This window comes from Ricinus communis, chromosome 7 (genome assembly GCF_019578655.1).
Source record: "Ricinus communis isolate WT05 ecotype wild-type chromosome 7, ASM1957865v1, whole genome shotgun sequence".
Classification (NCBI taxonomy): Eukaryota; Viridiplantae; Streptophyta; class Magnoliopsida; order Malpighiales; family Euphorbiaceae; genus Ricinus; species Ricinus communis.
In genome coordinates, this window is record NC_063262.1 from 23,337,279 (window position 1) to 23,362,732 (window position 25,454).

General features: G+C 31.9%; 5 protein-coding genes across 7 annotated transcripts; 1 reads left to right on the forward strand and 4 right to left on the reverse strand.

The window, feature by feature from the left end:
- Nucleotides 1-1,359: 1,359 nt before the first annotated feature.
- On the forward strand, nucleotides 1,360-4,082 carry LOC8289697 (protein NOI4). 2 transcript variants are annotated; one of them, XM_025159635.2, is made up of 4 exons: nucleotides 1,360-1,527; nucleotides 2,696-2,881; nucleotides 3,256-3,342; nucleotides 3,707-4,082. In XM_025159635.2, exons 1-3 carry the CDS (start codon nucleotides 1,522-1,524, stop codon nucleotides 3,310-3,312), a joined length of 249 nt encoding a protein of 82 aa, XP_025015403.1. In that variant the 5' UTR covers nucleotides 1,360-1,521; the 3' UTR covers nucleotides 3,313-3,342; nucleotides 3,707-4,082. The 2 variants fall into 2 exon arrangements, with proteins under 2 accessions (XP_025015403.1, XP_002532206.1); XM_002532160.4 differs by lacking the exon at nucleotides 3,256-3,342 and having other exon boundaries at nucleotides 1,371-1,527.
- A 196-nt stretch (nucleotides 4,083-4,278) lies between these two features.
- On the reverse strand, nucleotides 4,279-7,114 carry LOC8289698 (transmembrane emp24 domain-containing protein p24beta2). The gene is made up of 4 exons (XM_002532161.4): nucleotides 6,466-7,114; nucleotides 5,975-6,161; nucleotides 5,243-5,350; nucleotides 4,279-4,760 (listed from the first exon to the last, which is right to left on the reverse strand). Exons 1-4 carry the CDS (start codon nucleotides 6,670-6,672, stop codon nucleotides 4,627-4,629), a joined length of 636 nt encoding a protein of 211 aa, XP_002532207.1. The 5' UTR covers nucleotides 6,673-7,114; the 3' UTR covers nucleotides 4,279-4,626.
- Nucleotides 7,115-7,223: 109 nt separating this feature from the next.
- On the reverse strand, nucleotides 7,224-11,084 carry LOC8289699. Of its 2 annotated transcripts, none has more exons than XM_048376871.1 (6): nucleotides 10,504-11,084; nucleotides 9,942-10,247; nucleotides 9,796-9,850; nucleotides 9,142-9,430; nucleotides 8,587-8,665; nucleotides 7,224-7,950 (listed from the first exon to the last, which is right to left on the reverse strand). In XM_048376871.1, the coding sequence occupies exons 1-6, from the start codon at nucleotides 10,849-10,851 to the stop codon at nucleotides 7,771-7,773; spliced, it is 1,257 nt and encodes a 418-aa protein (XP_048232828.1). In that variant the 5' UTR covers nucleotides 10,852-11,084; the 3' UTR covers nucleotides 7,224-7,770. The 2 variants fall into 2 exon arrangements, with proteins under 2 accessions (XP_048232828.1, XP_015582723.1); XM_015727237.3 differs by having other exon boundaries at nucleotides 9,942-10,244; nucleotides 10,504-11,080.
- A 1,616-nt stretch (nucleotides 11,085-12,700) lies between these two features.
- Nucleotides 12,701-17,610, reverse strand: LOC8289700 (indole-3-glycerol phosphate synthase, chloroplastic). The gene is made up of 10 exons (XM_002532163.4): nucleotides 17,351-17,610; nucleotides 16,825-17,073; nucleotides 16,535-16,711; nucleotides 15,538-15,612; nucleotides 15,360-15,404; nucleotides 15,102-15,266; nucleotides 13,769-13,847; nucleotides 13,543-13,625; nucleotides 13,324-13,392; nucleotides 12,701-13,049 (listed from the first exon to the last, which is right to left on the reverse strand). The coding sequence occupies exons 1-10, from the start codon at nucleotides 17,489-17,491 to the stop codon at nucleotides 12,963-12,965; spliced, it is 1,170 nt and encodes a 389-aa protein (XP_002532209.1). The 5' UTR covers nucleotides 17,492-17,610; the 3' UTR covers nucleotides 12,701-12,962.
- Nucleotides 17,611-19,317: 1,707 nt separating this feature from the next.
- LOC8289701 (ribulose-1,5 bisphosphate carboxylase/oxygenase large subunit N-methyltransferase, chloroplastic) lies at nucleotides 19,318-24,462 on the reverse strand. The gene is made up of 12 exons (XM_002532164.3): nucleotides 23,980-24,462; nucleotides 23,260-23,423; nucleotides 23,068-23,151; nucleotides 22,874-22,931; nucleotides 22,400-22,453; nucleotides 21,895-21,966; nucleotides 21,728-21,808; nucleotides 21,075-21,247; nucleotides 20,764-20,866; nucleotides 20,545-20,676; nucleotides 20,105-20,227; nucleotides 19,318-19,789 (listed from the first exon to the last, which is right to left on the reverse strand). Exons 1-12 carry the CDS (start codon nucleotides 24,373-24,375, stop codon nucleotides 19,703-19,705), a joined length of 1,527 nt encoding a protein of 508 aa, XP_002532210.1. The 5' UTR covers nucleotides 24,376-24,462; the 3' UTR covers nucleotides 19,318-19,702.
- Between the last annotated feature and the right edge of the window lie 992 nt (nucleotides 24,463-25,454).

Sequence of the window (25,454 nt, forward strand, 5' to 3'; positions counted from 1 at the left end):
CATGCTCAGCTCCTGCAGCCTCAGCTACCTCCACTTCACACTGTGCAGTCACCAATGCGGCCGCGGATGCAACCGCCATATCGGTCTTGACTAGCTCCTCTTTTCTTCCTGATGATGAAGAAGAAGCTGTAGCTGCTATGACAGCAACTACGAAAATAGTAGCATGGAAATGAGCAGTATAGGCTCTGCTTTCTTTTTTCTTTATCTTTTCTCTCCTTCAACCACCTCCCAGTCGCATCATCAGCTGCATCACCATTGCTGTTGTTGTGACTGCCATTGAAATAGGAGGTTTATGATTGTGCTAAGCATGAGATATAGAGATTCAAACGTTACCAAAAATATTCATGGACGACCCGTTTGATTTTTTTCAAACTGAAGAGTACCGAAATTATTTCTTACTACGGTTTTAAATTCATTATTTATACATTGCGAGAATCATAAGGAACTATCTCCTATTACACAGATTCAAAGAATAGAACTATAATTATTTTATCATATATATATATGTCCAAATCTAACCAATTGAGTCCAAACTTATAATTTAAATTAAAAAAGTTTAATAATTTAAGTAATTTTGATTCAATGAAATTATAATTTATTAGCCCTAATATAACAAATCTAAAATTACAACCTCCAATTATAAATTTTAGTTTTATAATATATATATTTACTATGTATTTATTAAAAAGAAGGATATAATATGTAATTTTACTAATAGAATGCTGTGGCTGTGACACAGACGATACTTTGAAATAAAATCCGGAGGTCCCCATTTCCATTTCGTGCTTACAAGTCATGCTCTTCTTTATTCAGGTTGGCTGCATTCATTTTCATTATTATTATTATTATTTTATTTACATATCTAATTGTCAATTTCGTTATATTTTTTAGGGTTTAATACATAAATTTGGCGTCGAATTTTCTTTTAAAAGAAAAATAATATTCGTTGTGGCTTATGCTTTCAACTGAACGTTTCTAACGTATTAAACTCAAGGATATTTATTTTCTTCAACTCCAGTTTTAATTCTGTAAATTTATAGAGAAAGAAATAAAGAAAAAGTCTTTTTACATTTTTCTTTTTATAAGTAATACAGGTAAAGATTTGAAATAATTGTCGTTATTACCGGAATTTGGTATTAAGTATAATTAAAATCCATCATTAACATAAGGGATTAGTTAGTGAAAGATGAGGAATGTGTCCGATTCGGGGTATTATTATTATATTTATATTTATGGTACAGCCAAGCTGGAAAAGTTAAAAAGTAAAGCAGCATCAAGAGTTCAAACATTTGTGGGCCCACACACACTTCTGTCTCTCTCTCTCCCTCTCTCTCTTACAGAATACCTCTCTGTCTTCTTGGCCCAATTGGCCCACATCCACTTCTCTCTATCTCCCCCTCAACAGAACCATTTTTTCATTTCCATTTTCATTTTCATTTCACCCACAAGCACCACCACCACCACCTCTTTCTTTTTCTTCTTCGTCAACCCCTAATCTCTCTTATTCTATATCTGCTAGCCATGGCGGTATGCGTGCTCTCTTCTCTTAATATTTCTTAATTTTTGTTTTCAAAGATTGCTTTTTTTCTTTTTCTTTTCTTTAAAATTTGAAGAAAAATGAAAATCTTTCCCTGTTTTTGTTAAATTAATTGTTGATTTTGTTATAAAGGTTGTATCTTTTTCTTTCTCTCTTCTGTTAGTGTATGTATAAAATGTTATTATCTTATATGAATTTTTATTTGGTGGTGGGATTTGTTATAGAAATTGAATATTAAAGATTACCTTTTGTTAATTTATTTCCATAATTGAATCTGTTTTTCTTTTTTAATATCTGGGCTCTCCTTGATGTTTGCAGATATTTTAATAATTAATTCAACTTATTGCCATACTGTTTCCACATTCTTTAATTTCATTCAAGCAATGACGTAAATTTCCATTGCTTGATATAATGAAGCATTGTGTTGATGCTCATAAGCTCATTGGTCTGTGGATGAATATATTTCCATTATGAGACTACATATGGGTATATACAATATATTTATGTGTCCTAGTGCTGCATCTTTTTATAGGTTTAGACATTACGAGGCTATAGATTAACATATTTCCACGGCCACTGCCTTCAAGATCATGGGAACATAGCATGATTCGTATCGTACTTTTATCTGTTTGTCAGTATATATCTTTGATTGCAGATATGTCTTAATTTCCAGTTATTCCACATACCTATGCATGACTTGTCTTTGCATTGTTTACTAATCCTTCCTGATCCTTTCGATGGTCTTACTCGTACCTTTTCTTGGTTCAGGCATTCGGCTTGTCTTTGTTTAACACAAATCTATTGTCTTGTAATTTTAGTTTGAATAGTAAACTAAATGTCCAGTGACAAAGTGACCATTGATGGAGACTCGCCTTATTCAATATGTATTAGTTACACATTTGAAACCAGCTTGAGCTTCTGTAGGCAGAGATAGAATGAAACTAATTGATGGAGTTTTAATATTACAACTGCTCATACTGTATTTGGCACATAATATTTTGAAAGTCCAAACATTCACAGAGCATTATAAACTACAATACTGTCACTAGTTTGGTTTGACTGCATGTTATGTTAAACTATCACCAGGTTGACATATCATTCTATTGCTGTCTTCTCCTGAGATGACTAATTTTTCAAGTGAAATTTTAATCATTTCAGGACAAGGGTCGTCCCTTGCCAAAGTTTGGTGAATGGGATGTTAATGACCCAGCATCTGCTGAGGGATTCACAGTTATCTTTAACAAGGCTAGGAATGAGAAAAAGACAGGTGGAAAGCCTGATTCGCCAGCAAAGGACAACTCTGGATACAAGCCTGGCACTACTACTCTCGGGAAGCCTCAGTCTGTAAGTTGGAACCTTTTCTTAAACTGTCTGTAATACACTTATCTTTAATATTTTTCAGATCATGGCACTGCAAGTATTTCTGTTTAACACTGCCAATCCCATACCTTAATGCCTGAAACTTTTCTTAAATTATGCTCGATGGTTTCATTGTTTACCTCCTGAATTCTATATTCTTCAAATGATAAATGATTTCTCAAACTCAATATTTCTATTGACTTAATTCAAAGATTCATGGGAATAGCTTCAGCCATATAGAGTGTTGTTGTTGCCCAACCTTTTGGGCATATGCTACTTGGATCCTTTTCACTTGGGTGGAAATTTGCATCCTCTTTATGACACTTTAGCTATGATAACCCATTACTTGCCAAAAACAGGGAGGAAATGGAGAAAGAAGGAAAACTGTTCCATGCTTGCCTGCACTTCTGCATTGAATTTTTGCCCCTAATCTTAAACGTCATTAGGTGATCTCTCCTGGTCATTTCTCCAGTTGATGCTACCTAGTTGTTGCTTTTATTGAATGCAACTTTTAATTTCTGTCTTTTTGTGTATATTCACTTCTTACAAATTCGTAAGAGCAGAACACTCTTGTTGGCTAGTGTCCTATGATGAAGTGTGGCATTTTCATGCATTGGTGATAAAGGTTACCCTTTATTGGTTGTTCTTAGAACATGTTCTGAGTCACCTTGATCAAGGAGCCCCTAGACAATAAACATATGAATGAGCAACACTAAAATGTCATCTTTGATTAGTAGACATGTCTAATATCAATGTTAATAGATTTGGCTTGTGACTGATTGTCTCAAACTGTACTATATTGCCTTGCAGAAAAAGTGGTTTTGTTGCATACAATCTGCTCCTGCAGAATAATGAGGTGGCTCTTGTCCAGTAAGAGCGCTCACGGGAGAGTATCGTTTATCTACAGCTGGCCCTAGCTTATAATCCAGAAGACTGGAATTGTATTCAGAGGCTATGATGGGTCCTGCTGGAATCTATTTAGCTTTGTGATCATGTGGGCTTGGGGAAGAATGTGATGAAAGAACATTATGGTTTACTATATATATATACTGGTGGGTTATTATTGAGCTTTCTAGTTATTTTCTAGTTATGACATTTTTTCTTCTATTTATTTTCTTTTCTAGAGTGATGTGATTTTCTTGTGTATTTGTTTGCTTATACATAATGAAGCTCTCCTCTTTTCTTAGACACATTGCTAAATTCGCTGATACTAATGTGCATTTTTGTGTTGCGACAAAGCAGAAGTTCAGCTTCAGCAAACTAGGAAGTGGGGGGATGGGGAATTTGCCTATGCATGGTGTGTATAAAATTTAGCATCTGTTTTCAATGTCAGTTATAATCTTGAATTGCTATGGCAATTAGCTTTTAGGGTTCACTAATCCATTATGGTACAACCTTGTAGACAGGTATTCTCATTTGTATTCTATTCGTTCTGAATGGTTTAATTGCTCAAGTCAAGAGAGAATGATTAGGTGTTCCAGGCCAAATGTTTCATTTCTTCTTTGCATGTTAGCACCACATGTGCTGGCTCGCTAAATAGTTTCTCATTTCTTGAAATCCTTTCAAGTGATACTTCCCATATCGTAAGGGAAAGGGATGGGACAATAATTTCAACCAGAAAACTTCAGAACTTACTCTTAAACTTTGCTTCTTCTACGTCATACATTCTGAAATAAACCCAAAAAATAACAATGCTAGAGAAATGGCAATGCTATTAGTTATGCAAAAACTTAGACTCTGGATATGCCAAGCTTTCTATCAAACAAGCGTCTCATGAGGTACATCTGTAGCACACTGGCCCCAACTAGGGCAGCTGATTCAAGCATTGCCTTGTGCAATGCTCTCCTGCTCATGTTGTCATTCACTGCATTCCATTCACATCCAAATAAGGAGAAAACATAACTGCAAGTTTGTTATTCTAGACTAAAACTGACTCTGCCAAACAAAGCATAAGTTATTAGATTTTTCTCAAATCATAAGTTACTGGTATTTCCTTAAGTTGGGAATCTCAATATTAGGAAACATGAATTATGTGATGGACTGAGAGAGGAGTCTGTTTTGGCTTCCAAGTATGCTTCATTCTGGCCAAGCATCTGATTGATTGACTTTTAATTATAGAAAATGCTAAATATCGAAACTTTCTTTTTCTACCTTTTGTCCATCTGATCTGATGTAGTATATTTTTAAAAAGTTATTTATTAATTTTAGAATATTAAAGGACCATTTTATACAATATATTATATATCACATCATATGGAAAAGAGGTGAAAAAAAAAAAGTGATGTGTAAGAAAATGAGTCTTCCAATTATGTAGTTTATTTTGATAGACAAAAAAAGATGAAGTACCTATTGCCTGGCGGTCAGTCTCAGCCTCTAACCAATGTTGTTCGAACTGGATATTGTAAAGAGCTTCCTGTAACCTTGATATCTGCTTCAACAAAGGGGCAAAATGTTCTGCAAAAATCACAGATTATTGTTATAATTATTATGTTGAACCTCTAATTTTTGTAAAGCTGATCTAAAAGTAGGGCTATAATTGAACTGACTTATTTATGATTCAAAGTTTAAGATAAATATAAATGAATTTAATAAATATAAATTATTCATCTCTCACTATATTTATTCATGATTCAAATTTTAAGATAATATAAATGAATTTAATAAATATAAACTATTTATCGCTTCATTAAAAAGATAAATTATTTACTATAAAAATATGATATTTACTAAAATTTAAAATTTTATTTTAGTAAATAAGTTTAAGTAGGTGGGCAAGTAAATATATATAAATTTATAAATAAAAAGTCAATTTATTAATTCAATTTTTTTTATAATTTAGTTACAAGTTTAATTAATTGAGCTTTGTCAAGCTTGGACTCAACTCATTTATTAAAATAATTGTATCAAATGAGCTAAAATGAACTTTTATAGAATAAATTTCTAAATAGCTAATGAGAGTCTTTGTTCGATTTAATTACCACACTAACTAAAAAGAAAAAGAAAAAAACAATGAGAAAAATGTGAGAAGAAGACAGTAATCAGAACAGGCAAAAGGGCTTCATTGCAATAGGGTCTCACCATCTTTTGCATGCTGATCATGGTATGTGAAGTGACCAAGATGCACATCAAAGTCAATGGTTATAAGAAAAGGAGACTTGTTGGTGAAACAGAATTGGTAAAGCCCTTTCTTGTACACAACAAACTCATATTTTTCACTCGTCTTATCATGCAAATCATGAAGCTTTTCCCCAGATGGTCCCTTTATCTGATAAGAATTCAATAGTCATTTACTTGTGAAATCAATCAAAAATTTAATCAAGCATAACATTATAGTTCTTAGTCATTGTACACAACATTGATAAATGCCTAATGATATTCAGAAAATAGATCTCTACATATGGATAAATCCCCATTTGGAAAGACAAATAACCCTTTTTGATATTTTAAAAGAACTGAAGTCTCTGAAAATGCCCTTTTTTTTAATTAATAAATAGACTATTATAAAATGGACATTTATTATGAACAAGTAGGGGAGATTAAGGAAAAGAAAGAAAGAAAAATAGGCATACCAGAAGATCAACACCTTTATCTGCTACATGGGAAGGAGATTCGGCTTTAATCAATACGAAAGAGATATGCAGAGTGTCCCCTTGACTTTCTACCTTATGAGAAACACATTCTTCTTTGTTTATCACAAATCTGATCCCACATGTCCCTTTCCATAACATAGTTGTTGTCATCATTATTACTATACATCTCACCACACCCATCTCCATCTCCTCCAATATACAGAAAAAAGATGTAGTAATAATTAATCAAGTAGAATATATATATATAATATTTTCCAAAATAAAATGACACACCCAAGAAAAAAAAAATTAAAAAGAAGGATAAGAAAATATACCCTTCAAGTTTTATTGTGATCTAAGGGTATATAATTATTATTTTAGACACATACATTTGTTGATTTTCAAAGGTTGTTTCAGTTCTGTTACCAACAAGTTAGAGAGGGATGTTAAGATCTTTGTTTGACTGAGATGTTTCAGGTAGCTTACTTCACAACTTTGCTTATAACCAAAAAAATCTTAACTATCCTTACTAAATAGAATTAAAAAAAAAAAAAAAGAAATTGACATATTTGTTTGATTAATGTTTAATTATGAATTATAGGGTGCACCTTTTGCACTATTCTTCTCATTTAAGGGATAGTTGAAATCTTGCAGGGCTGCCAACCTCAGAGCTGCCTATGTTCATCAGATTCTAGAATGAGAAGCATAGCATAATATTTAATGTAGCCAATAACAAATTTAAACTGTAATGACTTTTATTTTTCTTTAAAAGAAAAATTCTTTCATTCAAATTAAATAAGCTGTTGCTATTTTAGTACAAGAATGCAACTGAGCAATGTATACTCATCAATGTCCCAAAGCTAAAATAAAATTCTCTAGTCATTCTTAAGCTGCATAATCTCTTCCAGTATCAAGATTTATCAACCAAACAAAATACTCTTCCAGAAGACATCATAACATTAACATGAACTAATAACAAAAAGAAAAAGGACAGGACTAGTCTGGCCGGAAGAGGTGGAACCATCCTGTAGGATATGGATGTAGAAAGAACTAAAGATCTTCCACCAACAAAAACAGCATAATTGATTATGCAATGCTTTCCAGCTAAAAAAACCTCATGTAGTTTTGTCTCTGTCGCTGCCACTATCTTCTCCTTCTAGTTCAATATTTTCAGAATTAGTTTACACCTTCGCGGAGTTGGTTTGTATTTTCTTTTGTAACTAATACTGCATTTGCTAATGTCAAAAAGTGATGGCTGTAGGCTGTCCAAAGCACACTCACCAACTTAAAATATTTCACTTGCAGCTACATTGATTGAAAGATCTTTCTCTCCTCCAATGCTAGCCTTTTGTGCAATCGCCGTTGATGCTCAGCAAACTCCAAAAACAGATCTCTCAGCTGCTTCCCTGTCTTGTATTCTTCTGATCCTGAACAGACGACTTTTAAATCCTTGCCAGTATCATTATTTCTGAAATCTAGCTTCTCCTGCAAATGTAAATGCAACAGTTAGCACAACAGATAAAACAGGAACTTAGTCGACGTGACATTATAAAATTAGGCCACATCACCTAAACTTCCAAAAACCTTTAGTGAAACTTTTAAAACATTTCAATGCTGTTAGACGTATCTGTAAGTTTGGGATGCTATATTATTTGGATATTTCTTAACCTTATGTGAATGTAACACAGCAGACCAGTATGTTTTACACTCCAAAGCAGACATGCCATATGAGCATTGCTCTGAAGAGAATCAAGACATGTCAGCATTTATCAAATTTCTAGAATTTCTTTTTCTTTCTTTTTGTTTTTTGAAAAAGCTAAAGAAAACATTTTGCAGAGTTTTTGGACATACTAGCAAAGTGCATTATGTTCACATAGTATTGATACTAGCACACATTTGTGATAATTACAAGGGATGGCAACAATAGATGCTCATGCCTCAAAGTTGAGAAAGTAACTGACATCATTAAAAGGTGAGGGTATCTTTACAATGTACCAAAGAACAGAAAAGGGTCATAAAAATGGATGTAATCTAAACTTTTAGATTTGTGGAGCATTAGGGACAAAAATTTTAAGCAGATTGTTCCCATAATAAAGAATCAAGACACTTAAAAAGACTTGCCTGGTATTTAGGCATTAAGTTCCCAAGTGCGACCAAATATGTATCATGCCCAGACAGTTTTGCGGTTATTGCCCATGGCCTGTAGAGAGTACATGAAGACCAACACTTATATTCCAAATAATAAAGCTGTAAGTTTGAAACAAAGTTCCAGCTTAAGAATGTAGGTGGCAAAGCTATAATACTACCATACCATCTCTTGTATGGTAGGCAACGCAGTATAAATATCATGCAGATATTCAAGAAATAAAATTAGGAATGCTAATGCAAATTGGCAGATTGAAAATACCACCACCCTAACTAGAGAAGAGATTTGGCTATAATCTAGGGATCGACAATTAAAAGCTCTATCAAAACTACTAAACATGAAGCATATATGAGTTAAAAGGCAATAAATGGGTCAACGAGACAGAAAATATTGGTGTAAGTAATGAATAGAAAAAATAAACTAATTTAATAGAACTAACTCTACTACAAATGAGTTCTAGAATTAATAATAGAACTAACTCTACTATAAATGAGTTTTAAAATTACCAAGACTATATACCAATAACATACCTTCCTCCTCTTGACATGATGATGTGATCGGGACTATCAAAAAATTCAGATAACTTCTGGAAATTCTTTTCACCCTCCACTACAACAGCCCCATTCGTGTATGTCTCTGATGATAAACTCGGGAAAACATACGCTCGAACTGATACTAAAGTAAGTCTATGTATGAATTCCATAATTGTTGAAGGGGATAAACTTTTATCCAGATTGTCAACCAAAAAAATATATCGATTGCCAATCCCTCCAACATCAACTTCCTCTTTGATCCTTTGAGCATGATCAGAAATCCTCTCTGACAATTTAAAGAAAAGGAAGAAGCAGGAAATAGTGGAAGGGAGAGGCATGGGTGACTGCTTTAGTCTATAAACTAAACTAACACATAAAAAACTATATGAATGCATTTGAGAAAACTTAAATTAAGTTGGTCAGCGGTTGGATTCCATTTGAAAATAAAACAGAAGTTTCTTTTTTTTTTTGGTTCTTTGAGGTGCAATGAAGACACCAATTAAGCATTATACAAAAGTCCTGGTCATGCCTATTTAAGAAAATAAAAAAGAGATAACACTTTGAACCCTCAGAATGGCCTGGTTAGTGGAGTTTAACATTTTAAAACAGAGTTTATTGTAGCACTAAATAGTAAAAAAAAAAAAAAAAAACCTTCAGAAGTCCAACTGTTACTAAATGACTGGCTGTGGCTGGCACACTTCCTTTTCTACAAACAAACAATCAAAACAAACATCATAAGAAAGTGGTAGCTAGTGAACAAACAAATTGCCAAATAAGCTGGTATGAGAAACACTTGCCTGCTCTATAAAAGTAGATTCCAGCTTCAAAGGCAAGCTGGCAATATCTTGATGAGGAGTGTGAGAATGACAAGGTAAATAAGGTTTACTTTCATTTTCACTTTCACTTTCAAGTTTGTCCCTGACCATCTTCAAAAAAGTGGCTACCTTAGGATCAAGCTGTGAAGTGGATTGAACAACGCATACATTCTCAATTTTCTTGTTACTCAAACACCCCGCAATTGGACCATGTCTCCAAACAACCACAAACGTACACATGCATTGTTCATCTCCATTAGCAAAACGATGATCCCTTGAAATTACCTGCTTCAAAATACATAGCCCCAAACTCCAGTTATACAACTGTTAAAACCCACACAATCAAAATAATCGCACGCACAAAAATAACGTGGTTCAGAATAAGCCTTCTCCATAAACAAATTATAGGCACTAACTGAACAGATACAAAAACAAACCACTGCATGTATTAATATGAGCTTTTCTCTAATATTTAACCAAAAACAAAACTTAAAAAAGGTAACATATTCTAATTAATTATTGGGACCTGTTACCATTAACTTACATCATCGACAACGCCGTCGTAGAAGCGATTATCTAAATTGGTGAAAGAGTGAGAAGCGCAAACCACAGTACCGACACTTAGTTTCTTACATTCTTTGTCCTGCAACTGATTGGAAAGCGGCCTGAACCGCTTCTCAAATATCTCAATCTCTTCTGCACACTTAAAGTTTTGTGGCTCAAAGACGCTGTCGTGTTCATCGCCGAAGTTTTCGTACTTAATCCTCAGTGTCTCTCCTTCTACAACTGTACGGACACTGTACCATGCGTCGTCGGCTATTGCACGGTACTCGACGTCGTAGGTTGATGGCAGCGGCGGAGCGATGACGGAGGTTGGCTTCGAAACGGACATTTGAAAGAGAGAGAAAGAATGGAAAAGTTGGCTGTTTGGTGACTGTTCGCAGAGCAGAAGCCTTTTCCTATTTCTGTCTGTTATAACACGTGTCTTTTTATTGTTATATTCATCATCATTCTGGTCCACAGCACTGGCGACGGCATTGTCAGAAATGGAAGATCATGTATTTCGGGTTTCGGTGTTATTCGGTCCACAAATTTCAAAGATTAAACTGATCGGATTGGCGTTTAAAATCAGATCTAATTTAATTACATATTAATGGGATTGATATATGTTTATGGTGTATTTTAGAGTCAGTTACTTCTAGCCACTTTTCAATTTTTTATGTGTTATAAAATTTAAGATTAAATCTAATTAAAATATTTTAATACGTGATTTTTATATAAAATTATATATTAAAATATTCTATATAATTTTTAAAAATTTATAAATTAATTTTTATAATTTTTATTTAATAAATAAATAACAATATTAAAAATTTATAATTATGACATTTTACAATTTACCATATATTTATACACTCGATTAAATGAAACAAAATTTTATCAAGAAAATTAAAATCGAATTTTATGAAAATATATTTATATAATTAGGATAAATGTAAATGGCCAGAGGTGAGGTATTTTTTGGGTCATATTTAGTGTATCAATGACCATTTTTTTTTATAAAAATTATTATATTTTAATTTATTTAGTAGATTTTGATTAGAATATACATATAATTTTCTTATTTCATTTAATTCATATTATATTCTTACGAAAATTTATGTAATTAATAATTTAAATTTTAATAGAAAAATTTTAAAATTATTTATAAAGTTCAAATTTATATTTAATTATTTATATAAATTTATATTAACTTTTTCAAATCTAGTATAATATTTTCTTAATGTTCAAATGAAATTTGATTTCAAAAACATTATTCAAATAAAATTTGAAATTAATAAATTAAAATTAAAGAGTTAATTTAGCTAAAATTTCGCTTGTTGCTCACCTTCACAAATATATTAAATAAAAATACATATCAAACTTATAAATAATTTATGAAATTAGTTTGTGTACTAGTAACTTGATAATGTAAAAGTCACTTTTCACCTTTAATGACAAAATATTATTATTGCACAATTTCAGGATGTCAAATGAAAATGATATGTTATATATATAATTTTTTAGTTATTAATTTAAATAAAATAATAAGTAATTATTATATTAATTAAAATATTTTTCATTAGTTAATGTTATTTACATGTTTTAATCGGTATATATTGAGTAAGAAATAAATGTATATAACATAATCAAATTTGATTATAATAATAATAAAATAATAATAATAATAATAAACATATTTATATGGTTTCATTTGAATTGATAAGGAAAATATAATAAAAAATATTATTTTACCTGGAATAAAAAAAATCTAGGATGCAAAATTTTATATACGAAAACAAAGAAAAACAATTAATTAAACTAAAAGTATTTAAATATAGAACTAAACTAAATCTATTTATAGAACCAAACAGAAATACCTAAGTTCAATAGTTCAGTTCGGTAATTCGGATGTTAACAGAATAGTGCCTACCTCAGATTTCAGCAACCTGAGGCACCACCCACCTCTTTCCTTTTAGGAAGAGGCACCACCCACTTGAACTATTGTCTGCAATTTTACTCGAATATTACACACGCAAGATATTGTTTAATATAGTCTGTGATTTTTCCTGTTAATCACTGTTTCAAGTTCTCTGTTTATAATATTTGCAGTTTTCTTTTTCTTTTTTTCCTTTTCTGATGAACACAAGAACACGTAGTCTTAATAAAAGACGGATTCTATCATTGATATTATGCCACCATTCTCAAGAAAGTCCTCTGTAAATTTCCACTACTAGTTCCATATCAATATTATATACTTCATCAGTTTCAACAACTGTGGGGGAATAGCATCTTGTTACTTGCAACAAAGCTTGTAAATACATTCTCGAAAAGCAAATGTTAAATAAGAAAAATGAAGGAGAGGCCGACGCAGAAAAATGTAGGAAGAAATGAACAAACTGGTGCCTGAGTTCCCTCTATGCCAGTCGTAATATGGCAGCTGCTGTATATGCTAACGGCTTTTTAACTCAATGAAATATCTTTACCAAAAAGTCCCGTTATTCCCTTCCCAGGGTCACTTTGCTTCACAATTGATTCTCCAACCAAAACCTGCAGTGCCACAGACATGGCAGATTAGACCTTTACTGCATGTATGCATTAAAAACTTAGTAACTCGGATCAATATAATGCACATTTTCCAGTTTTATTGCAAAATCTCTGCATGCAAAGTTAAGCATGCATAATGTTATCAGTTCAAATACAGATGCCGTCCCGACTTTATGACTTTTGCAATGAAATGCATTCTGGTTTCAATTAGTTGTCTAATGCTTCTTGCGAGCAGAACTTTGAAAAAATTGTGAGAACTTGAAATTGCAGAGCTTACAGCTTTCACTCCAGCTTCATGCACATAAGCAATGTCTTCAGGAGTAAATAGACCAGATTCCCCAACAACCTGAAAAGTTAGAAGAAAAGAGAAACATAGCAGTTTATAAGATCATGTGAGCAATTGAAAGCTTAATTCTTCTGGCCGCAATAAGGCAACAAGCACAAGAATAGCACATGTATTGTAGTGGAACCAATCGAGCCCATAAGAGTCACTTACAATTATGCCTTTTTGTTGTATAAGTTGACCACGCTCTCCTTCAAGAAGCTTCCTCGTGTTACTAATATCAACCTCGAATGTTTCTGAGGGCAAGCAGAAACAAAGAAGTGGTTGTTCACATTAAAACTAATTGTGTATGGTATGCAAATTCATAAATTTGAAAAGTTTTCAAAGGGATCGCAACTTTCATCACAGAAGCCAATTTTAAGATGCTCAAAACTCTTACCAAGATTACGGTTGTTGATACCAATAAGTTCAACTCCCTCTATTGCAAGAACACGATCCATTTCCCTTTCATCGTGCACCTATGGATAAACAACAAAAGCAACAACGAAGTGGTTATACTCAAACTACATGTAAAAGCTGGAAAACTGCTTATTTCAGTGTACCGTAAATATTTTTAATGGTGGAAGGAACCAATTATTACAGGAGAAAAGAAGAGCTTGTCTCTCATCTTCATGCCGTTAGTAGTACCAGTAAGTGAAATGTTGTAAACAAAAAAAAAAAAAAGAAGTAAACTTATGTAGGTTAGTTGTAACTAGCTATCCCAAAACCAAGGTGCAAAAGCCAAGCTTAGTTGTAAATTCGTTTAGGTTACCATTCCATTTTTCTAATTAATGGAAAAAATGAAATTCACTTTGCTGTATAGGTATCTAAGTTTTTGCTGCATGGTAACAGCTGAGGCTGGTGGATCCCAGCCAATCAGGACTCAGTAAATCACAAGGCATTGGACATTATTGATTAGGATGTCAATTTCTTATAAAACAAATGTTAGGACTGAACTTCCGGCAATAAAAGCATCAATAGATTAATGCTTTGGAGAACTAAGCCAGTCTATCCAGGCCATGCTAAATTATGCGAGACAATCTTTCTTAACAAATCTCTTTCATCTCGTTTATTTCCAGACAATAGAACTCAGATTCAGATAATTTTAACAATTTCTGAGATTTTTAGAAAACAATATATTAAATGATACTCAATATGATTGCTGAAAGAAGAGGCATGCTCTTTTGGACTTATTAAGGAACTGTTCATAGTTTAATAACATGTGCCTTTGAGGTCATATCTATCCTCTTTGTCCAGCTAGGCCATGTGGCCTGCACTTGCTAGGATTGACAATGCAAAAGACTAACTTGATGGGGGAGTGTCTATTTGACGAGGAGTGGAACAAAAATCATCACGTAGGTGACCATTTGCCACATATAAAGTTGTTCTTAAGTGGAAAACTATTTATTACATATTATAATACAGGAAATAATTTTTCTTAAGCCACCTCCTACCCCAGAGCAAGAAGCACTTTTGCTTACGAGATTCAGAATTGATTTGTTTCTTGAATCATAACATTTTAAAGTTTTAATTTGCCAATTATTTTTTATTTTATGAAAACCAGAACAGCCTGAACTACTATCAATTATGTATCCAGAAAAGTCAGTAGTTTTAGTCCAAAGCATCCAACCAAGTATGTATCTCTGGCTGAAAATAAAAAGAAAAAAAGAACAGCAACTTTATAAATTATATAGGGAAACATAAAAATGGCCAAAAAGAAGCATCATACAAACCTCGATTAGTGCTGTCAAACCAAGCACTTTGCATATCTTTGTCATGTATTTGATGTCAAGATCAGGCAAAACAGCAGCAATTAAAAGAATGGCATCTGCGCCTTTAGTTCGGGCATAGTAGATTTGCCATGCATCTATGACAAACTCTTTGCACAATAGTGGGCACTGCATAATTTGGTAGCAATAAATCATGTTTTACCATTATAGAAAGCGTGTGGAACAGACTATAAATGTATAGCAACAATAAAATTCACAGACCTTTACTCCTGAATTCCTTATAGCCTCCAGGTTTTCAAAGCTCCCCTTAATTTATAAAGACAAAAGTAAATCAATGTTAATTACTAAATTTAATTCATGATACAATCCACATAGTCCACAAATAAGAACAATACAATGCATGCACAAGATAAGACTGTCCAAAATATAGTATGATTACCTTAAAAAACTTTTCATCAGTCAAAACACTGAGACATGCAGCGCCACCTTTCTCATAAGCTTGGGCAATTTCAACCTATCACGAGAACAGTTCAGATTCATGATAGACTGTTCAGATCCATGATAGACTAACATACCAATTTGAGAGAGAAACATATTAATTACCACCTATCCAAGCCAATGCAAATAAACAGCTCAGGTTCTGTACAAAGTTTTTGAGTGACAGAAGTGCTTTATTTGAAAAGAGGAAAAATTACAATAAACATACTAACCACACCCTGAAATTTAAGAAAATTTAAAGAACCATGCAAATGTCAAACTTGTAGACAAAAATCTTAATTTAAGGATATTCATCCTTACTGTTCCATAAGCCAGCTGCAGCACTCAGGAATTGAACTTAAGAGAGCCAAGGAAGGAGTTCAAATGGAAGTTAAGGATATGAAGGCCTTTATCTATGTTTTCTATTATTTTGGCTAGGGGTCGGGAGGGTGGGAGCGAAATTCAAATTAGATACTCAATATAACTTCCCTTGTATATTAAGCCTTTTCTTGAGTACATATTCAATTTTGTATGAGAAAAGATTTGTACACACTAAGTGAGGCAACTCCAGCCTCATACCAATAAATCATAAGCCACAAAATTGTTTTGGAAAGCCAATTTCCAGAAAATTGAAACAGAAGAATTTTGGAGGGTTAGGTTGTTGTGTTCTGCTCTGAACAACCAAAAGAAATGGATCTAAAAAATCACAATAGCAGGCGTGAAGGAGATAAGAAAAATCATAAGCAATAGCTTCATGCCACAATTAGATAATATAGCAAGATGGGCACAAGCCAATCAACTAATGAACCATATTAAAGAACAGCTAAACATGCTTTCACAACGAAATAATTTGGCTTGTGAGTTCTGGAAAACGCTAAAGATATCATATATACACCAACAATACGATAGAAAAATCAACTGAAGGAAAAAGTGTTAGAATAAAGGGGGTATATATTTACAGGATCAAAGTCCTCTCTTAAAATTCCTCTACTCGGAGAAGCTTTCTTAACTTCAGCAATCAAACCAGGAAATCCAATTCGAAGATTAGCAGCCTTAAGAGCTCCGATAAAATCTCTAGTAGGAGGAGCATTGTCTAATGAATTCTTCAGCACTGAAAGAGGCCTTCTCTCTTTCAACTATAAAAACAAACAATTAAAAACAATCACCATCACCACAAAAGTTAATACTCCATTAAAAAAGAAAACTAAAAATGCAAAATAAGAGCAAAACTTTTCAAAAGAGTAGTTACTTGAGAAACTTCAGTATGCTTATGCCAAATAATTTCCTCAAGAATATTCCTAGGTGTATTGCCCTCATTCTGTATACGAAATTCAAACGGTCCAACATAATGCAAAGGCGGACCAGTTGGCGGCCTTCTCCTAATTCTAATCCCTTGACTAGCAGCCACTTCATTTTGAAGCATACCCACTTCCCATTCCTTCACTTTAAGCACATTCGACTCCTCCTCCACCATAGCCAATCCCTCCTTCGTATCGGGCTACAACAAAAATTTCAATCACCACATATCAGGAATATTTAATCATATTCAAAATTTTCAAGTTCTAACATAGAGAAATTGAGCGATGAATTCAATCACCAAATATTATCTATAAGATAACAAAGAAATTTATTTAAAAAAAATCAAAATTTTCAAGTATTAACATAGAGAAGTTAAGCACAGAATTCAATCATCAGACATAATTTACTATGTTAATATTAAAAAATTCAAACTTTTGAGTATTTAAAATAGAGAAATAAAGAAATGTAGTTAAAACCTGTTGAGCTCTAATTGAGGGAACAGAGAAACGAGTATTGAGTGTAAGGAGGTTGGTTGAAGGTTTGATTGAGAAGTTGGGGTTAAGGTAGAGGGAAGGAGCAGTCCTTAGAGAAACCCTAGCTGAAACCAATCCTTCCATTCTCTATACCAAAATTATGCAGCGAGGGTTCTTGGTGGGTTTGTGGTAATGTGCAGTGATAATTAATTTTACTTTTTTAATTTTCTTTTGTATTTTGAAGATGGAAAGAACAGAGATGGTAGGTTGTGTTAGTTTGGGCTTGTTTGGCTGCTGTTATTTTTGGCTAAAGAACAACGACGTGTCGTTGAGTTGTAAATTTTACAGTCGTTTAACGTGCTTCACATGGATTGTATGTATAATAGTGATCTGTGACATTAAAATATGGTAGCTGACATGTTTTTTCCCAATTTTTTTTATTGGTTAATAATAGTATATGGTAGATGATGTTTGGTACAAGAAAAATTAGGAATTATTATATAAATATATTGTTAATATATATAAATCAATCCATATTAGTATCTCAATAAACCAAGAAAATAACAACAACAACAATAATAATAATAATAATAATAATAATAATAATAATAATAATAATATTATTATTATTATTATTATTATCTCTAATTTTATTTTAATATACAAGTTGCTCTTATATTATTTTCAGTATATCAAAACTCATTACAATTTTATAAGATTTAGATTAATACAGATGAAGTACTAAATTAATAAATAAAAGTATAATTTAGTCTTTATATTTTCACTAAGCATGAAACTCATTTAAAATTTTAGTTTTTATCAAGTTAGATTGAAATTATTAATTGTAGTGGAAATAATAATTAGTTTTATAATAAATTAATTTTAATATTTAATATTCAATTATCATTTTTTACTTATTCTGACTTTTAGTATAATTTAATTCTAAAAGTTTAAATCATAAAAATACTTATATATAGAACAACATTATCAAAATATTATATAATTTAATTTGAATTATTAAAACAGATTACATTTTTATAGTTAAGAATTATTTATTTTTAATATTACTTTAATAGACATTAAAATTAAGTAGGAATAAAAAAATTGAGAGAAAGTCATTCTCTCTTAAAAATTAAAAATAATTAAAAAATTATAATATAATTTAAAAACTATTTTATAATTTTAGTAACAATTAATGTAATTAAGTAATAAGTAGCTATTACTATCATTATTCTTACTGAAGCCACTCTCACCTTCACCGGCCTCGGCACCACTACCACTGGTAACTGTCTCTTTCACTATTATTATTAAAAAAAAATACTGTAGCAATATTTTTTATTATATTTTGTTTAAAAATATCAATATATTTTTTTTAGTTTAAATAATTTAATATAAAAATTAATATTTTTTTTATTTTTCATTCTATCCACTCTCTTTTTGCGGTAACTCACTCTTTCATTTTTATAAAAAAATAAAACTAATTTGAGTTAAATATGTAAAATTTGAACTAATATATCTAAAAATTTAGAAAACAATTAGACTGAATCCGAGCAATAAAGTTAGTAATCAAATTAGACTTTAGTTCAATTAACTATGTTAAAAATAAAAAAAAAAATATTTTGATTTGATAAAAAAAGTTAGACGAGTTTAATACTTAATAAGAAATTTAAAAATTAAATTATATTTTTATTTATCAATTAAATTTTTTAATTACATTGAAGAAAGTAATAATTAGTTTTGTAAGAATATAGGAGAAATTGAATATAATGAAAACAACACACAAAGTAACTTGGGTATTAAACTAAAAAAATCAAGAGGTAATAATTACACCTTATTATTTAATGAATTTTGAATTCTTTTACTTTATCCACGTTTGGTGATCGGACAGCACTGAGAGGATATTGTTCTTAAAGCATAAGGATATACATATATAATTTTAGGGCTGCAAGATTAACATAAATCGTGGCAAATTATCCAAACCATGAGTATAACAACTCATCTTTCTTAATGATATACCAAGATAAAAATATAGAATGCAGAGCTCATATTCAAGGTCTCATTACAAGTCTGGAAATGAAAATGGAGAGACAGCAGTAGTGCAAGTTCTTGGAATGGCGTTTCAGAAAACATAGACCTTAGTACAATTAGTAACAATGGTCAGACAGACAGACTCAAGATCAGCTACAAGAAACGCAAATGTCTAATATCCACTTCCTTTAATGTCACAGGCCTCTGGCCTCAACTTCTCATATTTGGCTTGATTGAACTCCTAAGGAAGAAGTGCAGTGGATATGCACTAAGCTGGCGCTTGGTCACTCAATGAGCTAGATATGCTAAATACAATATTTACAACGCTCATTTAAACCAGTTTCTGAACCCATCAAAAATCTTTAGAGCTCTCAGTTCACCGCTCCTTATATCCCTCAATCTTCGTCGCAGTACCTGTCAAACAAACCATATAACCATTTATCAAAATGATACGGAAGGAATATCATATAATCTGCATGCATATAGAAAACATACTATTAGCTAATTGGAGCTTTTTCCTTTAAATCATATCTTTATGAAGTGCTAATATAAATGGATTTGCAGGCTGCTGAATCCTCCGCGATTGCACATGCTACGGATGCACTTATTTCATACTTATTTCTGATCACTGATGCAAGCTATGGCTTAAAATATATCAAAATAGTTTCTCACTCAAAGAACTACCAACAAACTGCAAAATCATGAGACATAAGAGCAGCATATTCTCACATTTTGAGCACGAAATAGTATTCTCTGCTCGCTGTTACACAAGTCTACTGCTAGCTGTTTCAAGAACAATCTTCTATTAAGCTGCTTTGGTGATGTTACATCCAAATCCATTGATCCACTTGCCTGTAAGGATAGAATGATGAAGAACAATATTAGGTCATCCAAAACCCCAACCCAATACAATCCAGTAGGCAAGAAGAACTCCTAATATGGTGCCATTACTTTAGGATGACTGAAGAGTCACTAATCTACTTTTAGGTACAGTAGGACACCAGCAAGTCTAGATGTTAAGATCTCTACACAATAACATTAATCAAAAAAATAAAATAAAAAAACAAAAAAAGAAAAAGATACCTGGTTTAAGCCCTAATGGCATGGCAACTTGTATGTGTTCTAGGCAATTCATAATATTACTGGAGCTGTATAAAAAGTTTCCTCACCTGTAAAAATTTAGTGTATTTTGATATACTCGACTCACAACTATCCAATATGAATTGCAATGCCTGTTCCTCAATTTCTGGGAACCCAACATCCTTCTTGATGGTTGTCTTATTTGATGCTGCTGCAGCCAGCTAGAGCCAAAGAAAAACTTTAAGATATTATTACAATGATTAAAAAAAATTATTTCATAATTAATAACAAGCAAACAAAGCAATAACCTCTTCAAACTTGCTACTCATACTTGGAGGGCTGACTGCCAAATAAGCATATGCCAACAACTCCACTGGCCAACCAGTCACTCGAACAGGAAAACATTGAGATCTGATAATTGAGAAGCATTTAATTATGCTCAACAATGTTCATGAATAAAAATATGATGATTAGAAAAGAAGAGTAGAACGAGGAAGCAATAATCTGTTTTTCCGACATTTAAACTAAAATAACATTTTTGAGGACCTCAGGCAACAAGTTCTTCACTTACATTAACACATAGGATATTGAAAGTGAATCACCAAACATCAATACTTACGCTGAAAAACCATGCTTCTTAAGAGCTTCTAACTTTTCCTTGTAACTTTTATCAGATTTCTTCAGAGACAATGACAATTCTACTGAATCACTAGGATTAGTGCCCTCCCTTGGAACAAATCCATATGATAGCAATAGCTCTCCATTAGATTTCTTTCCATATGATATGAACACCTGCATCAAGTGGCATCCTTGTCAGCTATTTGAAAATTTGTTGTGTCCTTTTCTTTTTTCTTTTTTCTTTTTCCTTTTTTTTTATCCTATTTTATATTTTTGCTGGGGTGAACTATAGGTCGGGCAGTACAATCAATAAATTCTAAATTTCTGAATCTATATGAAGTTACTGATTTCCTAATTTAGGCAAACAACCCATTTTAGGAGAGGACAGATTGGGAGTGGGATACAACTCCCTTTTCCTTTCTTACATTCCACTATCTATTGTAACCAGTCACTTGTACAGAATTCTTTCTCTAATAATATTCAGAATTATTTCTCTGCTAAACACTTACTTTCAACTTTGCATATCAATAAAACAATTGATGATAATTTTCTTCTTATATTTTCCTGCCTCTGATATAGCCATTCCATAAGTAGTTTAAAGTTTAAACTCTCAGTACCTATGGCTTCAAGTTTTCAACAGAAAATCATCTTTACCTGCTCGCCTGGCTCGTACTGTCGATCTGTTGTAAAGACAACTCCTTGTGATGATTTATCATAATCCAAAAAGGTCTCAACCTGGATCAGTCAAACGGAATATTACCTATTAAAATTTATCTTTTACCATACAAGCACAATATTCTAACAGAGAACAATCAGCATACCTCACAACTATGATTCAGCATATCTGCCCAGGGAACCAAGGCAACTTTTCCATCCATTGAGGGTAGACGAACCTATATTGAAGAGATAAATCAAATCCAGCACAGGCGACTGTTTGAGTTCTCATATGAAACCTCAATGTTAGCTTCTTTTGATAGCTAAGCAGCATCTAATATGTTATTGAAGGAATTTCAGGAAAGTATTTGTGTTATTTCCTTTCCTCTACCAAGCATATGTATATACATTTTTTAGCAATCTGAATATAGTACTTAGGTTCACTATTTGCAATGTAGCAGCAGGTTGCGTCTTGCAACATGGCAAAGAAAACAAGACCAAGGGATTATGAATCAAGCATAGAACTAAAAGATTTGGAATGACAAGGTTTGACTCCTTTGTTTTATGCATCACTTAGTTATGACAACATTTTACATACATATGGCAAATGTTAGATTTTAAGTTGCCATCAGGTGACAAGTTTATAGAACAATATTGGAGAGATTAACCTACCAAACGAGAAAAAAGAATGCCAAATGACCACTTGAAAGTCTCCAGATTAAATACCTGTAGCTCATATATAATCCAAAGTCAGACAAGAGTTAGTTAACAGAAATTGCACGTGTAGCATTGATGAAACCATGAACAGAATACAAAAGACTTTAATTCTTATCAAATTTAGAAGGACAAGTTGATAATGGAACCCAAGTAATTTTGGAGAAGACCAAGTTAATAATGGAACTGAAAGTGTTTGGTAGAAGATCAAAGATAGCCATGGTGATCGGACACCAATGGCAAACACATAATGCAAAGCTGAGAAACCAAGGGAAGTTCTATCTATATCAAGAATATAAGTTAAAAGAAGTTTAATAAGTACTATTTTGAAATCATGGAAGAATAGAGAGAAGCTTTCTACAAACTATTTGCAGGTCCTATGTTATACTGCAAATTTTAACTTCATTGTGCAAAAAGAGACAATCAAAATACCTCTTCAGGAAATAAGTCAGGATACTTTGAAAATATTCTAAGCCGTAAGTCATTGTATCTGCAAGAAGTTCAATAGCAAATATCAAACCATTCATTCAATGAGGTCAGTCACTGAAATGAGAATAGAGACTACATGAACCAAAATAAAGCTCAAAAGATAGACTACGAAACTCTTTAAAAGATGAAAGGCATACGTTCCGATAACATTGGTAATTCTTTCAATTGCTCGCTCTCTGATCTGTGAAGCTTCCAAGTATCTATCTAGTTCTGCACGTGTCCTGAAACGATATAGAGAGGCTGTAGAGGAAGAAACTGAGACAAGACCCTTTCTGTATAAAAGAAAATACTCTAGAAAACGCTCCAGAACATGGGCAATAAGAATTTACCAGTACAAAAGCGAGTAGGGTTGTCGAGGAAGTGCTGAGATGTAATTACTCCATTTTGAAGATTTCTGAAGATTTGCTTCACTGATCAGGTAAATAGCAAGTAAAGGCCAATCTGGTACAGAATACTGTTTTAAAACTTCACCAGCCTCCGGACAGCTCCATTCCTAAAATTTATACAAACATGCCAATTTATCGCACACATAAACACATTCAAATGCATAGTTAGACAAGTACACAAACCTTACATTGGAAATCACTTGATATGCCATTACTTTAAAAAAAAAAATGCTAGAAAGCAATCTGAATCCTCTCTCTTACACCTCGTTTGGAAAGTCTAAAATTGCAGGAACTCATTTTAAACGATTTTTACTTAGTATATTCTCATGTTTGAAAACTTCATAGTTGCTAAAATTCAATTCTTTCAACTCAAAACAGAAAAAAAGAAAAAGGCATTGTGATAGAAATGAAAATCATGCCAAAATTTGACAACGTTTTGCAATTGCATATGATTAGCTGCATATAAGGCCTGCTAACTTATCTAATTTAATGTAGTCCGAAAAGAATATTTATAGGCCATATAATTAAAAGAAATCCAAGATTGCATTTTTTTTTATCAATACATAAAAAAAGAAAACAACCAAATGTAATCTAATAAACCATAAACGATCAAAACAAAAGAACTGTAAATAACCCAGCTTTTAAAAAAGAAAAAGAACTTACAGAGTCAGCAGTAATAACAAGGGAAGGAGGCACAAAGAGCAACTTCTCACCCTTCCTAATATTCTTCAAAGCAACTAAGCCTCTCTCTCCTACTTCAACTTTATCTATGGCCATTTTCTGATCAGGTAAACCATTATTAGACAACCATCTTTGCAGGGCTGCCGCATTATCTGAAGAATCTATGTCACAGCCCCACGGTACCATCTGGGTCACGGTTGTTGCTGCTTTGGCAGTAGTGATGTCGTCACTTGTTGAAACTGATGATGATAAACAGTGAATTGTTTGGTATTTTTTGTGTGCTAAATTTGGTGGGTGGTGAGAGACTAAGCGTGGTTTTTGGAGAGAAGAGAATGTAGGGAGTAGCGTGGTTTGGAATATTCTAGAGGCTTCCGCCATTTCTGTGCACACAGCACTGTGAGAGAGATAGAGAAAGAGACCTTATCTTTTTTGGAAGATGAAGAAGAGAGAGAGTCCGTGAAAGGACTTCGCGGATTTTGTTCGTTTTACTGCGCCAAACGACATCGTTTGCAAGAAACGCCGTCGTTATGTCCCCCCGCGTGCATTTTGGACGTTTTGACGGTTATTAAAAACGGCGCCAAATTATTTGTAACTATTAAATATGTAAAATAAGCAATAAAAGGTTTTTTGATATTATTATTTAAACTGAAATTAAAATTTAACCAATTACAAAATGCTTTTTATTTGAAATAAAAAACTACAAAGCATTATTTTCTTTCAATTATTTTATTTTAAATTTTTTCTGTTAAGATAGTATATATAATAAAAATAAAAAATAATTTCAAATCTTGGAGGAAAAGAATAGTTAATTAAAATATATATTCTGTATATTTAATTTATGAAACATAAAAGCATTAAAAATCTATAATCTTATTAGTTAATTATTATTTTTACTGTGACGGACTTAAATTTAAAAATAATTTTATATTAAGAGATATGTAATAAATTATTAATATTTGATGGAATCAAATCTAACAATATATACCTATAAATTAGTGTTAAATGATGTCAAATAAAACATAAAAGTTAATAAGGTAAAAATAAATAATTTTTCAATTATATGAATTAATTTTTTCTGTATCATATTTTGTTGATTTCAATTAGCTTTTCTTATTCCTTATTATAAATAAATATCATAGTCTACTGTAATTCTATCATAATCGGACTTTATCTAATATTTTTGAAGCAGTATCATCTTATTTTCAATAAATATTTTGTATTAAAATTTAATATTTATTTTATTTAATCTTTTTTGTATAAATAATAATATAAATACCATAATAGATACAATATGAGACTAAATTTATTTTACAAATATTATTTATATGAATTGATAATTTAATTTAGAATTATTTGATGAATATATGTAAATTGATTGATTCATTAATATATTTTTTTATAGGATCTATTAATTACAGTTATATAAACAATATTCATAAAATTGAACAAGTGCATAT

Coding starts and splice junctions, on each gene's coding strand:
- LOC8289701 (XM_002532164.3), bottom strand. CDS start 24,375: ATGGCGGAAGCCTCTAGAATATTCCAAACCACGCTACTCCCTACATTC. Junction 23,424..23,979: donor TTGTTATTACTGCTGACTCT/GTAAGTTCTTTT, acceptor TATAAATTTTAG/GAATGGAGCTGTCCGGAGGC. Junction 21,248..21,727: donor AGTACGAGCCAGGCGAGCAG/GTAAAGATGATT, acceptor CACTTGATGCAG/GTGTTCATATCATATGGAAA.
- LOC8289698 (XM_002532161.4), bottom strand. CDS start 6,672: ATGGAGATGGGTGTGGTGAGATGTATAGTAATAATGATGACAACAACT. Junction 6,162..6,465: donor ATAAAGGTGTTGATCTTCTG/GTATGCCTATTT, acceptor AATTCTTATCAG/ATAAAGGGACCATCTGGGGA. Junction 5,351..5,974: donor TGATCAGCATGCAAAAGATG/GTGAGACCCTAT, acceptor TGATTTTTGCAG/AACATTTTGCCCCTTTGTTG.
- LOC8289700 (XM_002532163.4), bottom strand. CDS start 17,491: ATGGAAGGATTGGTTTCAGCTAGGGTTTCTCTAAGGACTGCTCCTTCC. Junction 15,613..16,534: donor TAAGAGAGGACTTTGATCCT/GTAAATATATAC, acceptor TTCTCGTGATAG/GTTGAAATTGCCCAAGCTTA. Junction 13,050..13,323: donor ATGAAGCTGGAGTGAAAGCT/GTAAGCTCTGCA, acceptor GTGGCACTGCAG/GTTTTGGTTGGAGAATCAAT.
- LOC8289697 (XM_025159635.2), top strand. Junction 2,882..3,255: donor CTCTCGGGAAGCCTCAGTCT/GTAAGTTGGAAC, acceptor TGCCAAAAACAG/GGAGGAAATGGAGAAAGAAG.
- LOC8289699 (XM_048376871.1), bottom strand. CDS start 10,851: ATGTCCGTTTCGAAGCCAACCTCCGTCATCGCTCCGCCGCTGCCATCA. Junction 9,851..9,941: donor AATCTACTTTTATAGAGCAG/GCAAGTGTTTCT, acceptor GTTTGTTTGTAG/AAAAGGAAGTGTGCCAGCCA. Junction 7,951..8,586: donor ACTTAATGCCTAAATACCAG/GCAAGTCTTTTT, acceptor TTACATTTGCAG/GAGAAGCTAGATTTCAGAAA.